General features: G+C 50.2%; 1 protein-coding gene across 1 annotated transcript; it reads right to left on the minus strand.

Annotated features, from left to right (window-relative positions):
* Positions 1-1231: 1231 nt before the first annotated feature.
* Positions 1232-3262, minus strand: FAM181B (family with sequence similarity 181 member B). Its single transcript, XM_076328347.1, has one exon. The coding sequence runs from the start codon at positions 3240-3242 to the stop codon at positions 2136-2138; it is 1107 nt and encodes a 368-aa protein (XP_076184462.1). The 5' UTR covers positions 3243-3262; the 3' UTR covers positions 1232-2135.
* Between the last annotated feature and the right edge of the window lie 11984 nt (positions 3263-15246).

Here is a 15246-nt window from a genome sequence, read left to right on the forward strand (position 1 = left end):
TTGCTTGGCCTGCCAAAAGCACAGATCTCGGGCGCACGGTTTGGGTGAGAAAGCTGGGCAGTGAGATACATATTAGCGCAGCGCCATGAAGCTGAAATACTCCAAGCAGCTGCCGATATATGCTACAAATTCACATGCCTGAAGCAGTTGCTAAACAGAGGAAACACCTCTCCAACCGAAATAACCCCCGAGTTGGTCTTGTCTAGCTAATCTAAAATGTAGTTTTACGCAAGCAGGGCTTGGACCTGGCAGCGCGCTGCTTGCGAATGCAAAGGCGCGCTCTCTTCACTGGGAGGTTTGCCAAAGTGAAGAGGGCAGGACTGAGTTCACAGAGTAGGACATTGTCCCGCCATCGAAACCAGCAGTGGGGCAGGATTAACCTAATTTGTAGCTACCTCGGCTGGACCGGCCGCCCATTGTTCCTCATACACGCTCTCGTGAAGCTTAGTTAAATAAACTACCGCAAAATTATACTTGAAAAGTGCATCTCCTTAGCAGGGCTCAGCTATTAGACACTGGAGTGCTGTGGCCATTCATCCCCGGTGGTTCCTTTCCATGCAGCTTGGGGAGACCTTGGGCAGCTTTTGGGGAGGAAAGAGGCAGCGTGAGTTACAGCTCTTGCTGTTTAAAAGTAAAATTAAGCCAATTTCCGAAACAAACTATCTCATGGTTTGCTTCCAAAAGATCTTGCTTCACCTCTCCACACATCCCAGCATCGTGATCCCAAGTCTCTGAAAAGTTAAATCTGGGTTGATGAATGAAGAAAACTGTTTTACCTTTCATATTATCTTTTAAAAGATAGAAGGCACAAGGATTTGTCACCACCGAGGGTAAAACCTCAGGCTGATCCGTATGTGGATCCCGTTTCAAAAACAAACAATCCACTTGGGACTGGCGGGGAGCCAGGCTGCGGGATTGCCTTTTAGGACTCGCATCTCAATAGGAAACCTCCGAGTATTTTGATCTGTTTTCATAACTGTAACAATTTTCATCCCTTGGCTTTGTAGTGTATTATCGTTCCCTTCTTTCTACTAAGTTAAAGAAACAGCCGGTACAAATGAAGGCAAAACAAGCACGGGTCGCTGTGGATAAAATACGGCATTTCAAAAGATTTAGGAAAGACAAAAACCACTGCCTGTCTTAACTCCTGCCAAGAAACCATTACAGAGGATGGAGGCGCAGTGAAAGCCCCTTGAACGCTGCATTTCAACGGCAGTAACAACCACAGATCTTAGATCTATTGTGTAGCTTTATTTTTATAGGACCTATCATAGACTCTTTTACATAACTTAAATGATTATCAAATAATCTCCTGTACACAATGAGACTGAGCCGCATTGCTTTCCGAGCTTTGACACATTCCTGGAAGAAATCCAACGGTCTGTAGGAATCACATCGCCACAGTGGCTACAGTACATTTTTGTCCCGAGCTTACGCCATCAATTAACTTACGTATCGCTGTAAATTGCTGTTTGCAAGATCCTGCAAGACATTGTTAAATTTCAGGGTACTAAGTTTTGGTAGCAGCATTTTTAATTTTGCTTCACTTGAAATTTTTTTTCTCGCCTTTGTGTCCTCAGCTGAACATCCACCAGCCCTTGCGATGCTCGCGAGCCTGGGAACGATTTTAAATGCACCGCAAGAGTTGTCCGAGTTTTACTTTTAGACTGAAATCATTTACAAGTGGCCATGGCTGCCTTCGGGAAGAGCAGCCCCCGTCGCAACGTCGCATGAGACAGGTACACCACGCCGCGTCTGCCTACAGCAAGACAAAACCTGACCCCTAAGGAAGGCTAAGGAAAGGTAGTCACCGCCCGCTAGAAAAACACCTGAAGGAACCCAGTATTTCACATTTTATTTGCAGCGCCTCCCAAGCCGCTGGAGGAGGCGACTCGCAGAGCACAAGGCTGACTCCTGCGGGAGCCGCGGCCGTGCTTTCGGGTGGGGGGGACACGCAGGTGGCGGGGCGAGCGGAGCCCCCAGCCCCACGCGCCAGCGGCGGGAGGCCCCCACTCTCCCCCGAGCGTCCGTCAGGTCCCCGCGGGTGGGCTCGGCCGCTCCCCTCTTCCCCCCCCCCCCGGCACCGGCCCGGGCGGAGCGGTTCGGGGCGGGGGGCCGAGCCCTCCGGCGCTGCCCTACAGGCCGGAGTAGGCGGCGCGGTGGTAGCCGGCGCTGTAGTCGTAGGGCACCTGCGGCGGGGGCAGCGGGCACTCGGGGAAGAAGGGGGCGAACCCCGCCGAGAGGTGCCCGCCGGGCTCCTCGCTGCCGCCGCCGCCGGCGGGGGCCGGCTCCCCGCCGCCGGGGTAGAGCGGGCGCAGCGCCTCGGACGGCGCCTTCTTGGGCGGGCTGCAGGGCCCGGCCGGGCTCCAGGGCGGCTCGGGGTAGAGCAGCCCGCCCAGCAGCGGGTGGTGGGCGGCGGGCAGCGTTAGCGGCGCTTCGTAGAGGCCGTGCTCCAGGCCCAGCTCGGCGGGCAGGCGGGCGGCGGCGCCGCCGCCGGGGAAGGCGTCCGGCGGGGCGGCGTGCTCGGGCAGCAGCGCGCCGTACTCGGGGCCCAGCAGCTCGAAGAACTCGGCCGCCTCCGCGCCGCCTCCACCGCCGCCCTTCTCCAGCTCCTTGGCGCCCGGCGGCGGCCCGCGGGCGGCGGCGGCGGGCAGCGCCGGCTCCGTGAAGAAGGAGGGCGGCAGGTTGCGGTCCCGCAGCGGTACCTTCCGCGGGCCGCCCGCCGCCCCGCCGCCGCCCGCCGCCCCGCCGCCGCCCGCCGCCTCTCCGCCGCCGCCGCCCGCCGCCCCCCGGCCCTGCTGCAGGGAGCCGAAGAGGGCCGCCAGGCTCTTGCTCTGGAGGCTGCTGGCCGCCTGCGAGGCCTCCCGGCGCGGCGGGGGCTTGGCGGGGCAGGCGGCGGGCGGGGAGGAGGCGGCGGCGGGCGGTGGCGGAGCGGGCGGCGGCGGCGGGGCGGCGGCGATGATGCCGGTGCAGCGCTTGATCTGCTTCTGCAGGTACTTCCTATGGTTCACCTTCCGCTTGGACTTCACCGGCTTGTCCAGCGCCAGCTTGATGTTGCTGGAGGCCGAGTCGATGAAGCTCAGCAGGTCCCTGGTGGCTTCTTTAAAGTCCCCCGCGTCGCCCCCGCCGCCGCCCTCGTAGCCCTTCTCCAGGTCAGCATAGCCCAGGAGGCCGCCGGCGGCGGCGGGGAAGCAGAAGGAGAGGAGGTGGTGGGGGCTGAGCAGCGCGGCTGGCACGGCCATGGCCGGCGGCGGGGCGCCGCCGCCCCGAGCTCCGCAGGGCTGCGCGGGGCGGGCGGGCGGCGGCGGCGGCGGGGAAAAGGCGGCGGGCGGGGGAGGAGGAGGGCTCAGGAGCGGGGCTGGCCCCGGCCCTCCCCGCCTCCCCGCCGGGCGCCCGGGGGCCGGGCCGGGCCGGCCGCACCCAGCCCCCCCGGCCGGGGACACCGGCAGCGGCGGAGGGGCGGGACGAGCATCGCCACCGGGACAGGTACACACACCCCCCGGGACCGGTGGACAGCCCCCCCCGGAGCCAGATACACAGACATCCCCCGACCAGATACACGCCCCCGCTCTGGACCAGGTACACAGCATCCCCCGGCCCCCATCAGTGTGATCCCCATCACTAGCGTGCAGCCACCCCCAGCGCTGCCCCCCCCGCCCCCCGCCTGCAGCTGCTCAGCTGGCACAAAATGTGTTCCTCTCCCCGAGGCCAGAGCCGGTGGTGCTGGATCACCTGCACGGCTCTAAGTGCGAGGGCACGGAGACGCGCTCTTGCTCTGACACCCGCCAGGATGAAAAAGCCTAAATTAATTTGCAAAGGTGTTTGGTTTTTTTTCCAAGCTCGTTGCTATGCACATTACCCAGCATACTGTATTTTCCTAGTCAGGTCAAGTCCTGAGAAAATCCAGCGCTGTGATCCAGTAGAGATCTGAAATGACCGGGTTGCATTCAGTTAAAACCGAAGATTTTTACTTGCATGGGTTTAGTGAAGCAGCAGTATAAATCTTCCATACGGAAGGCAGAAAAATTTGTGAAGCGGCTACTGAAAGTATTGATAACAGCTCCTGAAGGAACTATCATGTCTTTTCTGGGGGGAAAAGGTATTTGATTGATTTTCCCTTAGAAAACTTCCACTCTGATGCAGAACAACCCCAACCCTTTGAGCTCCAGATTTATTTTCAGTGATTCTATATGTCTAAATATGAATAAAGATGCATATCTGATTTTGACTGAAATAAAGTGAGTTTTCTTGGTCTGCATCGATTCATTAGAAATGCAGCAGTTCCGTATTGGAAGGAAAAAACAGAAAACAAAACTCTGCAGAAGAAAAGGGAAACAGGCTCCTAAGACTGTACTTAGTGGTAAAACAAGGAAAAATCAGCCAAATTCACCTCACTGTGGTTTCAAACACTTGTTGAATGCAAAACAAGTATTGCAAGGAGAAAAGAGGAGAAAGCACGTATTTCATGAGAGGCAAAAAAGGCTCAAAATCCTCTACAAAACAAAAATGCTGATTTTCTTGGTTTCTCACCTGCATCTCAGCAGGGCTCAGCAGGGTCCCATCGGCAGGCAGAGCCTCGCGGTCCCAGGCACAGCCTTGGCTCTGGTGCCGGCACATCTGGACTGGGTCTCCTTGCAAAACCTGCTCTGCTGGAGCCTCCCAGAGTCTCTTATCTGGGGAGTTCCTCTGAGTGCGACTGTGTAATTGAAGCAAAAAATACCGGTAGGCAGAGGGCTACGGGAAATGTATATATCTCTCCGTATCAGAATGAGTATGTATACATAGGAGGTGGGTTTAAACTACTTAGCTCAAGTACAACTGACAATGATTAGCTACCCGAGCTTTTACCCTGAGGTCCTGTCAAGCCCTGTCAAGCTTTGCAGCCTGCTCCAAGCTCCCTTATCGATGGGGAAATGTGAAGAACAACATATATATCCCCTGTGTGCTCCACTAGATTTGCATCCTTTGAGGCCACTTCAAACTGCACACGGGTTTAGAAAATGGGGACGACTATCTGTCGCTGGATGTGCAGCCTGTTTGGGACCATTTCTTATCTGAGCAACGTGAAATGACTCTGTAATAGGGCAGCAACTAAGTTGTCCTCAAGTTAGTATCTGCTTCAGCGTTATAGCAGCAATATTTCATAGCCTGTCGAAAGGGGGTTGTTAATGAGTCTGGGTGGTATTATATGCAGAGTGGCTAAATATCCGGTGGCTTAGAGAAAAAAAAGCTGAAAGCCCTGGCTTCTCTTCTGTAAGGCTGAATTCATTCAATTAAACAGCTCTGAGAGCTCAGCTATGGTTTAGCGGGAGACTATTACCTCCTAAAAATTGGAGAGTATTAAAACAATTGTCAGGCGTGCAAAGGAAAGTTTGCATTCGGTTGTGCTAAGCAGCCAAATTTACATATTCTCAACCAGATTTGGAGATTTAGAAAGCCTTCATAATTGCATTAAACATGCTTATTCTCTGTGTTCTCTCAAGTAGAGCTGATTACCCCAAGTTGGGGTACCCTGCGCAATGCCTGGAGGGAAATTTGCTAAGCCATATGATGTCAACAACTTGCAAAGAAACTTATTTTTTTCCAAGGAAATAGCGGTTTGGATATTCCTGCAAAACGTCTCTCTCTCCCAGCAGCTCTACGAGCCAACACTTGTCTTCTGCCTGTGTTCTTTCAGGATGATGATGCTCAGCCCGCGCAGGGTGGCTCTCATGCCCCACCAGCGATCCACCTCGGCTCGCTGGCAAGGTCTAATGTCCGGGAAGTGCTGGGGTTAGGCCTACAAAATAACCCCCAGCCCAGGCAAATGCTTGGACCAGATGTCCTGGTCCCTCCACTCTCTCCCCCCATCAGACCCAGGTGAGTGAAGTAGCTGCAGAAGCGCTTCCCCCAACCCAAACCTCCATCCCGCAGGATAGCGTTCAGTGCTCACTAAGGGGCTCCAGGGGCTCTGCTGCTATTTTCTTGCCCACTTTTGTGTAGGAAATATATCTGGTTTTGTTTATTTTCTTGCTCATTGCAGGCAGCAGCATCTCGACCAGCTCTGGGGATTAAACCAAGGCTCTCCAGAATGATGCCCTTGGTGTCAAGTTTGGCTGTTTTAGAGGGAACCGCAGCACGGTCACCCTGTGAAACGAAGGGAGCAGGGACACACCGTGCTCGCTAATGCTTTGCACCGGCCACAAATTGAGCTCATAGCCACACGATCAAGCCCTTTGCAAGAAGATCAATTTGTTATCGTTACGGATGGAGTGGCCCAGAAAGGAGAGAGCGCCTTACACAAACAAGAAAGCCTTGCACAGCTGAGGACCATGACGTGGTACCGTGCTCCACTTTTGTGGAGCAGCTCCTCACCGGAGGTGGCTGCAGAAGCTGAATCTGCCCTCCTGATGCTTGCGGGACCGCCCGTCTCAGTGTCCAACACCGGGGTAAATCCTCTGCAATGCAGGGACAGGTAGTGGGATCCAGCCTGAAGGAAACATCTCATGCTGTGCCCCATCACTAAAAGAGGGTAGATTCAGACGAGATATAAAGAAGACATTTTTTACAATGGGGGTGGTGAAACGCTGGCCCAGGTTGCCCAGAGAGGCTGTAGATGTCCCGTCCCTGGAAACATTCCAGGTGAGGTTGGACGGGGCTCTGAGCAACCTGCTCTAGTTGAAGATGTCCCTGCTCGTTGCAGGGGGGTTGGACTAGATGACCTTTAGAGGTCCCCTCCAACCCAAACCATTCCATGATTCTATGATTACTAGCAAAACCTTCCCTTGGGGAAGGCAAACCAAATCCAGCACTGAGCCCAGCCCTCACAATTCACAACACCCGTTTTCCTTTCACCGCAGCATTGGGAAGGCAGCGTGAAAGTAAGAAAATCTCTACGACAGGGGAGGGACGACTTTTTTTTCCCCTGGCCAGTTGTATGGCCCATATGGTTATCGAGTTATGGGAAAATCTGGCTGCCCAAACAGGTGTCACCGCTCGCAACCTACAGTCTCATTTCCTGATCGCGTCTTAATCGGCGAGTTGGTTGTGAAAGTTGATTTCTTGCACATTCTTATATCAGTGGGAATTTCTGCCCTTCCCTGACAAGTATTATAGGCAGCCTTTGACATACAGCCCTACAGGACCTAAATAGGCTGCTATTCTTTCCCTACGCTGAAAGGGAGCTTTGTGCCAGGGATTCATTAAACTGCACTGCACAGCCCTTCATAAATGGGCTCAATAATGAACAGTCGATTTAACTGGAAAAGCTGCTGGAGCTGTTAAATTAAAGGGAAATAAAGTGCACTTCAGGCTCAGTCTGCCAGAAGAAAATGTTGACCTAAAAAAAAAATCTTCATTTTACTGAATCTCTTGCAAACAGGCTAAAATCGTCAGGAAGTTTATACTCGCAACAGTGGGAAGAATTTTAAAACATACCGGTCTACTTCCCCACTAATAAAGAAAGAAAAATTGACAATAAAATATTCAGTAAAATCAGAAGGAGGGATGAAAGGCATATTCCACTTAAGCCAAATTTAAGCCAGTTAACCTAAATTTAGTATATGTGTGTAGATATAAGATTGTGTGGCTTATGTAGATCCAGTCCTCGCCTGCCTTAAATCACTATAGACCAGTTCAAATGATGCATGTTGATACATGTGCATATGCACAGTTTCTTCCTTTACAGTCCTAGCTTCTCAGAGATGCTATTTTTCTCGAATGAAATTGTTAGCGGACACGGGACTGCAGAGCTGGCACCCTGCAAACGAAGCCCAGTTTTCCTCTTGCAGCCTCTGGATGCCGTTGTCTCAGTTTCCCTTCCCCTCTTTCAATCTCGGTGTGCATTTCATGTTCTCCTGGGATATATTCCCCCCAGAAGAAAGGGCAAAACAGGTTTTGGTGGCTCTGCTGGCACCGGTGAGTGGGTGACGTGTGTTTGTAAGAACTGCATCACACTGGAAAGAGCTGTGCAAAGATAAAGCACAAAGCTGTGTTGTCTGTGTTTAGGGGATCATCACTCTCTCAGGACATCCCATAAAGGCTCTCCTGGTCCTTGCCCAGGCTGGGCTGGGCTGAGCTCTGAGATGCCACTGGAGACTTCTGGGTTTCATGAGAGGCAGGTCCTGCTTGACCAACCTGATCTCCTTCTATGACCAGGTGACCCGCCTAGTGGATGAGGGAAAGGCTGTGGATGTGGTCTACCTGGACTTCAGGAAGGCCTTTGACACCATCTCCCACAGCATTCTCCTCGAGAAGCTGGCGGCTCACGGCTTAGACAGGTGGACTCTGCGCTGGGTCAAAAACTGGCTGGACGGCCGGGCCCAGAGAGTTGTGGTGAATGGAGTTACATCCAGTTGGCGGCCGGTCACGAGCGGTGTTCCCCAGGGCTCAGTACTGGGGCCGGTCTTGTTTAATATCTTTATTGATGATCTGGATGAGGGGATAGAGTGCACCCTCAGTCAGTTAGCAGACGACACCAAGTTGGGCGGGAGTGTTGATCTGCTCGAGGGTAGGAAGGCTCTGCAGAGGGACCTGGACAGGCTGGATCGATGGGCCAAGGCCAACTGTATGAGGTTCAACAAGGACAAGTGCCGGGTCCTGCACTTGGGCCACAACAGCTCCATGCAGCGCTACAGGCTTGGGGAAGAGTGGCTGGAAAGCTGCCTGTCAGAAAAGGACCTGGGGGTGTTGGTCGACAGCCGGCTGAACATGAGCCGGCAGTGTGCCCAGGTGGCCAAGAAGGCCAATGGCATCCTGGCCTGGATCAGCAATAGTGTGGCCAGCAGGAGTAGGGAAGTGATCGTGCCCCTGTACTCGGCACTGGTGAGGCCGCACCTCGAATACTGTGTTCAGTTTTGGGCCCCTCACTCCAAGAAGGACATTGAGGTGCTGGAGCGTGTCCAGAGAAGGGCAACGAGGCTGGTGAGGGGTCTGGAGAACAAGTCTGCTGAGGAGCGGCTGAGGGAACTGGGGTTGTTTAGCCTGGAGAAAAGGAGGCTGAGGGGAGACCTCATCGCTCTCTCCATCTCCCTGAAAGGAGGTTGTAGCGAGGTGGGGGTCGGTCTCTTCTCCCAAGTAACAAGCGATAGGACGAGAGGAAACGGCCTCAAGTTGCACCAGGGGAGGTTTAGATTGGATGTAAGGAAAAATTTCTTTACTGAAAGAGTGGTGAAACATTGGAACAGGCTGCCCAGGGAAGTGGTGGAGTCCCCATCCCTGGAGGTATTTAAAAGACGTGTAGATGAGGCGCTTAGGGACATGGTTTAGTGGGCATGGTGGTGTTGGGTTGACGGTTGGACTTGATGATCTTAGAGGTCTTTTCCAACCTCAATGATTCTATGATTCTATGATTTCAGCAAAGTATTGCTGAGCTACGCACAGGAGTCTGAGGTGGACTTTAGACATTTAACCTGAGATTTTTTTATACACTTATTTTAAGAAAGCAGGGAAAAAAAACAGATATGGTTTAGAACTAGAAAAGAAATAGTGGGTCACTTCAGGCCCTCATCCAATCAACTTCATATATCCAAAGTTTCCACTGGAACCAAGTTCACAAATTCATCAGGGAGGGACTTTATTTTCCGTTTGCCAGTATTTTGTGAAATCTTGGGGATTTATGCAGCCCAGTCCTGTAGCGCCCTGGTCTGGGATCATGTTGCTCATAAGGCAATGGTTGTTTCACCCACGTGAGGAGTGCAGGACTCAGCTGAAACATGGCCCACACATGGGGGGACTATATTTAATCTTCTGGATGAATAGGAACATCCATCGTTCAGCTGAGCCTGACCCACCTCATGGTTTTATGAGTGGAATTCCTTATTTCAGTGCGGTTACTTCAGCATAAAACTGGGGTTGCATAGCGGTGAATCAGTTCTTCCATCATAGCCATCTTGTTCTCCTTCATCTGAGCAGTCGTAAATACTGTTCCACAGCTGTGTTATGCACTTTATATATGATATATTGTGAAGGAAATCTATCTATGCAAACGTAGACTGGAAGTTTAAGGACAAGAAGAAGCATGCAATGGGGAAGGGACCATGTCCAAATCTAATTCTGGGGCAGATCATCTGAAAACAAACCTCAGCACCAGCTTTAAAAACCTTTGTGTTGCTTTCACTGTTTCAGATTGTAGTTGGTTTTTCATTATATAAACTTCACGGTTGGAGAAACACTCATCTTCTTCATAGTATTGCAACTTTTGTTCAAATCTTCTGTACAATTTTAAAGGTGATGGCAGCAGGCTTTCAGCCCTTCACTGAAGTTGCCTTTAGTAGGTTAAATATTTTTTCATACTCTCTGAAAACATGAGCATTCAGGAAGATTATTAGCTGTAATATATCAGTCTTCCACCTAAATTTTGCATAATTATTTATGACTTGATTAAAAGTGTCCTGGTATAGATCAAAATCCCACAAAAGCTGCAAAACCATGAACCTTGCTGCAAAAATAATGCTTTTGATAACTTTTGTGGGTTGCTTTCCTGAATGCAGAACTTGGGTGTATTGGTGGTGGCTCTCTGTCACCACTACAAGAGCTGTGCAAAACCACCACTTGCCTCTTCAGAAAAGAGTTTTGGGGGTTGAAATTGTAATTTCATTTCTTTAAATCCCGCTTATAGTCCGGTACTTGGCTACTGGCAGAAATATGCATTGAGGAAGCATTTACAGATACTTGAAAAGAATAGGAAAGGGAATTACTTTTCATATTATTGAGAAATACTTTTTCATAATTTTTTTTCCTTAGTCCTTGTGTATTCCTTGAAATTTGGAGGGTTTTATCTTCACTCGGAGACATTTCTGCAGATAAACGTGGGTTTTGAGATCAAACTCATTCCTTTATTTTCGCTAGTCATGCAGGGTGCTGCTTGGAAATGCTTTGTTGGGTGGAAATAAAATGTGAAATGCAAACAAATAGCAACTAGCGTCAAGCACCGTCTTGTTTGCCGCACACTATCCGTCCACTAATCTCTGTTTGCTTGGCAGGAACCGGTTTATTTGATCTCATGGTTCCTGACAGACTTTGACAGGAGGTGCTGCATGGTTTTGGGGAGGACAGGAGCTCCTCAAATCTTACTTGATGCAAACAGTGAGGGTTTAGCAAATGGTGCAAAATAGTCTTCATCTATCTCAAACTAGTCACTGAAACCGAAGGCACTGAGGTGTTTCTCAGAGGTCCGGCCATGTGCCAGCCACATCATGGGGAGAGCATAGGAGGGCTGGGTGCTGCTTGGTGTGTGGTCCATGGTCATACACAGCCTGGCACCAGTGTTTCAGAAAGAAGTCTTCTCATTCATTATTTATACTCTGAAATAAGGACTGTGTTCGACCTCCAGTGAAGCCATTTCCACTGACTTTTACTGGGTGATGAATAACCCCAATAAATGGACCTAACTTTCGGAATTGCTGAGCACCAGTGACTCCCATGACTCTGGTGAGCCAGTCCCTGTATCTTTGCCCTCCATTTAGGAATAACCAATTTTCTTGAGCCGGGAAACCCCATGCCAAAATCTTCATATGACATGTGGCATCTTCCCTCTGTGTACCTATGAGCTAAACTCAGCTTTTCCTTCCAGCCCTCCCATGGCCTGGGCTCAGCCCTCTCTCTCACTCCAGGCAGCTCTCAAATGATGCTTCAACCATGCTGGAGAGCCCCTGACATGGAGGTGGCTTCAGGTGGTGACTTCACCTACAACTACAGCAATGCTGTCGTAACTCTTCTTATTCCTTTATGTCTCTTAAATAAACCTGGTGCAGCTCAGCTGATGGATCTGTAACGTGACGACACTGGCAAAAAGGTGGCCTCTGCCTATGGAGCTGCTCTGGCGCTGCCTCGTCTGCGTCAGCTCCAGGGAGAGAGCTGGGACTCAGGTGCTGAAATGGTGGGAGCTGTATGACCCCATGGCAGACAACAACAGAGCCCAGGTACTTACCTAAAGGAAATTTTTTTTTCTGGTGTGTTACAATTGTTGGGAGATATTTGCATCACAGGACGGTCTTTAAATGTTGGTCAACACTGTGTCCCAGTATTTAAATGGTTAAACTGTTTCTTTCCAAGATTTTTTTTTCCCCTAAAAAAGGACAATTGTGGAATTTTTAATTGCTCTATTTTTAATTGAAAATGCTATCAAAACTGTGACCAGTTTTGCTTGTTGAAAATGGCCCATTAGAAAGGTAATTTCCTTCAGCAAAACACCCTCATCCAAACACTTTTTAACAGCTTAACTAAACAGGCAAATACGATTTTCTATTCCCAGTCTCGCCCATCCACTGCAGGGCTGGGCTGCTCCGAGGAGGCCTCTGAGTTCTGGACCAGGAATATGTTTTTGACAGGGTGACATGAAGATCTGACTGATCCATGTCAAAAAATGCTGGGAGCTGGACAACCAATGCCCCTTGCCCGGCTGCCTTGGGGAAATCCAGGCTCCGCATTAATTCCCTCCTGGATCCTCTCCGCAGATGTCCTTTCTGGGAGGCAAACCCAGGTCTTATCTCAAATAAGAATATCATGATTTCCTGATACCAGCACCAATTTTATTAACTCGCTTTACTTTTTCACCATTTATTTTCTCCCCTGCTGAGGTGTGTCTGCAGGGAGTTTAATCTCATCAGGAGCAGGAATGGGTCCCAAGACCCCTTTCATACAGCAAAAATAACCTTCTCGTTGGTGCAGCACAGTCTGCAGGCTGAGACGGCCACCGGTCTGCAGGACTTGGGGACGGCAGGAGTCCCTGCTCCCACACAAAGCGCTTCTTTGGCCCACCCTTGGCCCCGATGCCTTCTCACGTGGAAAGCCCCAGACCCTAAATCAGCACAATACAAGCGTCAGCCACCCAAGTCAGCCCCTGGATTTCAATGGGGTTACTCTCATGCTTAGATTTGGGCATATCTTGCTGAACGGAAGACTTTGTTCGCAGCAAGAGGGGTTCAAAACCATTCTGTGACGCACAGCTACCTTTTAAATGTTCATAGGGTTCATTAAGAGTTTAAATCCTAATATCTTACTTGTCTATAAATTATCTAGATAAACACGTAATAAATCATTATATACACATATATACGCGGAGTGGGAGCACACTGTGATTAGGAGCTTTGCATACAGCAAATACATATAGACTAAAAATACTGTAAAAAAAAAAAAAGAAATTTTTTTTTGAAAGCTATAGCTAACAAAAATGTTGGATTTTTGGTTACCAGAATTTTTTTTTAACCAGATGTTTTCAGTCTTTTCTTAACAGAGCCACTCGCAGATTGTTCCCTCAATTATTTCATGTTTAGAAATGGTGTCTTGTTAAAAGAGAGAGGGAGACGGAGGGAGAGAGTCTCACAAACTGCCATTATCATGCAAATAGCCCCAGAGGAAAAAGGACAGTGAAAATGATAGCACTGATCTAATTATCTGCAGGCCAATATAGCTAAGTCACTGAAAGAGGCCCACAGAAAAGGCTGCCACAGAAACACAAAAAACAGCCAGAAAACAATAAGGAACTTAGCAACAGTATAAAAACGGACTTCTTTCTGTGCACAAAGAGTAGTTTTATGAGCATTTTTCTTGCTTTCAGTTTGCAGAAAAGGTTAGAGCACATTTTAAATTCTATGCCAGGATTTTTCCCCCCCCTCTTCAGCCCCTAAAGATCCTTTGGCACGCCGTCATATCGCTGCGCGCCCGGCGGTGGGAACGCGGCCGCTCCTGCTTAGCGTGTCCGAACTGCCACACGTGTTGGGGGCTGCTGAGTTCGTGCGAGGTGAATTTTGGTAGCGCCCTTCTTGGGGGCTTGGATTTTGGTCAAGACATTCAAACTTTGCCCTTTTTGTGTGTTAACCCTCTTGTCTTCCTTTTGGTGCTCCCAGGGGGTTCCCAGCTGGAGGATGGAGGGTTTCTACACTGCCCACCCTCCCTCGGGCGACCCGTACGAGGGTCTCGGTGCTCCCTCCGTGGGGAGCCGCAGGAGGAGCCCGGCTATTGCAGCCTGCACCCGGGCACAGCCATCCCCACAGCCATAATTCACCTCAATAAGGACGTCAGTAAGGACCGTGACATGCTGCCCACCACATTGCCAAATACAGACACTGACAAGCAATTAAAAAACCCCCAAAAGCCACTGATTGTAATTGTCAAAGAGGACCCCACATGACCTTCTCACCCTCAACTCTCTTCTTCTTGGTGGAGAGAAATGGGCAGCTCCAGAGTAACTTTTCTGCCCTATTTTAGTGATCCTGCCTTGCCCCCATGATCAACCTAATCAAACTAATCCCACCAGATCTTAAAAACTCAGGGCACCTGCCAACTTGGCCCAATGTCCTTTGGAGCTACAGGTGTCAAACCAGTGCAGGACAATTGCCCAAAATGTCCTGAAAATGCTTTTTAGCCACTCGGAGGTCACCACCCTCCTTCTTGAGGGGGAAAACTCCCAGCCAGTAACTGTTTCTGCTCATTACAGATTTAGACCAGACTGGGACCAAAATTGGAAAGAGAAAATGCAGAGCATCTCTCTACAAATTCTCCAAGTCATCTAATCCCTCCTATTAAGCTTAACAAGCTTAATAAGATGTTAAAATATCCATAATTAGCCAAGAATGTACAGACGCTGCAGCAAATAGTTGCCAGATGTGGTAAGCCCTGTCCGTACGGCTGGATGCTCTAGAAAAATGAAGGTAAGGAAGGGCAGTATCTTCTCTGGGGTAGGGCTTTGAATTATTTCTTTTGGGCCTACTGAAGGGACTTTTAAGAAGGATCTGAATAGCAATATGGAGAACTAATTCAATTTGAGTGGGGAGTCATCAATATAGGCAAAATTCAGCCTTGTGGTGGCAGCACAAGGAGGAAGAAGAGAAACCACTGGGATGAGGGGATTCAGGCTACATCCTCAGACACAGGCTGGATGGGCACTTTTGTCAAAGGCTTGAGCCAGTTCTGAGTCTGGTACCCCTCACAAACAGCCAGACATGCAAGATGTGGAAATTCAAACTTTGTGCACTCAATTTTGCCCAGAGGCAGTTTATTTAGCCCTGCATGGAGGAAATCTGGTGATTTTTTTTTGCAAGGGACCATCTTTAAGCCATCCTTCTGCAGTCTGGCACCTTCAGCTCTCATCTTCAGGCGAGGACCACTAGGTCTGGACTGCTGCAGAGTGAACACACGGCCCAGATGTACTATTTAAAGGTGGATTTTCCTTAGAAGAGTGGTATGGGTTCATGGGATGGTATGGGCTTCATGGAGGAAGAATCAGAAGGAGAAAGAGGGCAGAAATACTCAAAGAAGAAAACAAAC

Source organism: Aptenodytes patagonicus, chromosome 1, assembly GCF_965638725.1.
Source record: "Aptenodytes patagonicus chromosome 1, bAptPat1.pri.cur, whole genome shotgun sequence".
Lineage (NCBI taxonomy): Eukaryota > Metazoa > Chordata > Aves > Sphenisciformes > Spheniscidae > Aptenodytes > Aptenodytes patagonicus.

Coding starts and splice junctions, on each gene's coding strand:
- FAM181B (XM_076328347.1), bottom strand. CDS start 3,242: ATGGCCGTGCCAGCCGCGCTGCTCAGCCCCCACCACCTCCTCTCCTTC.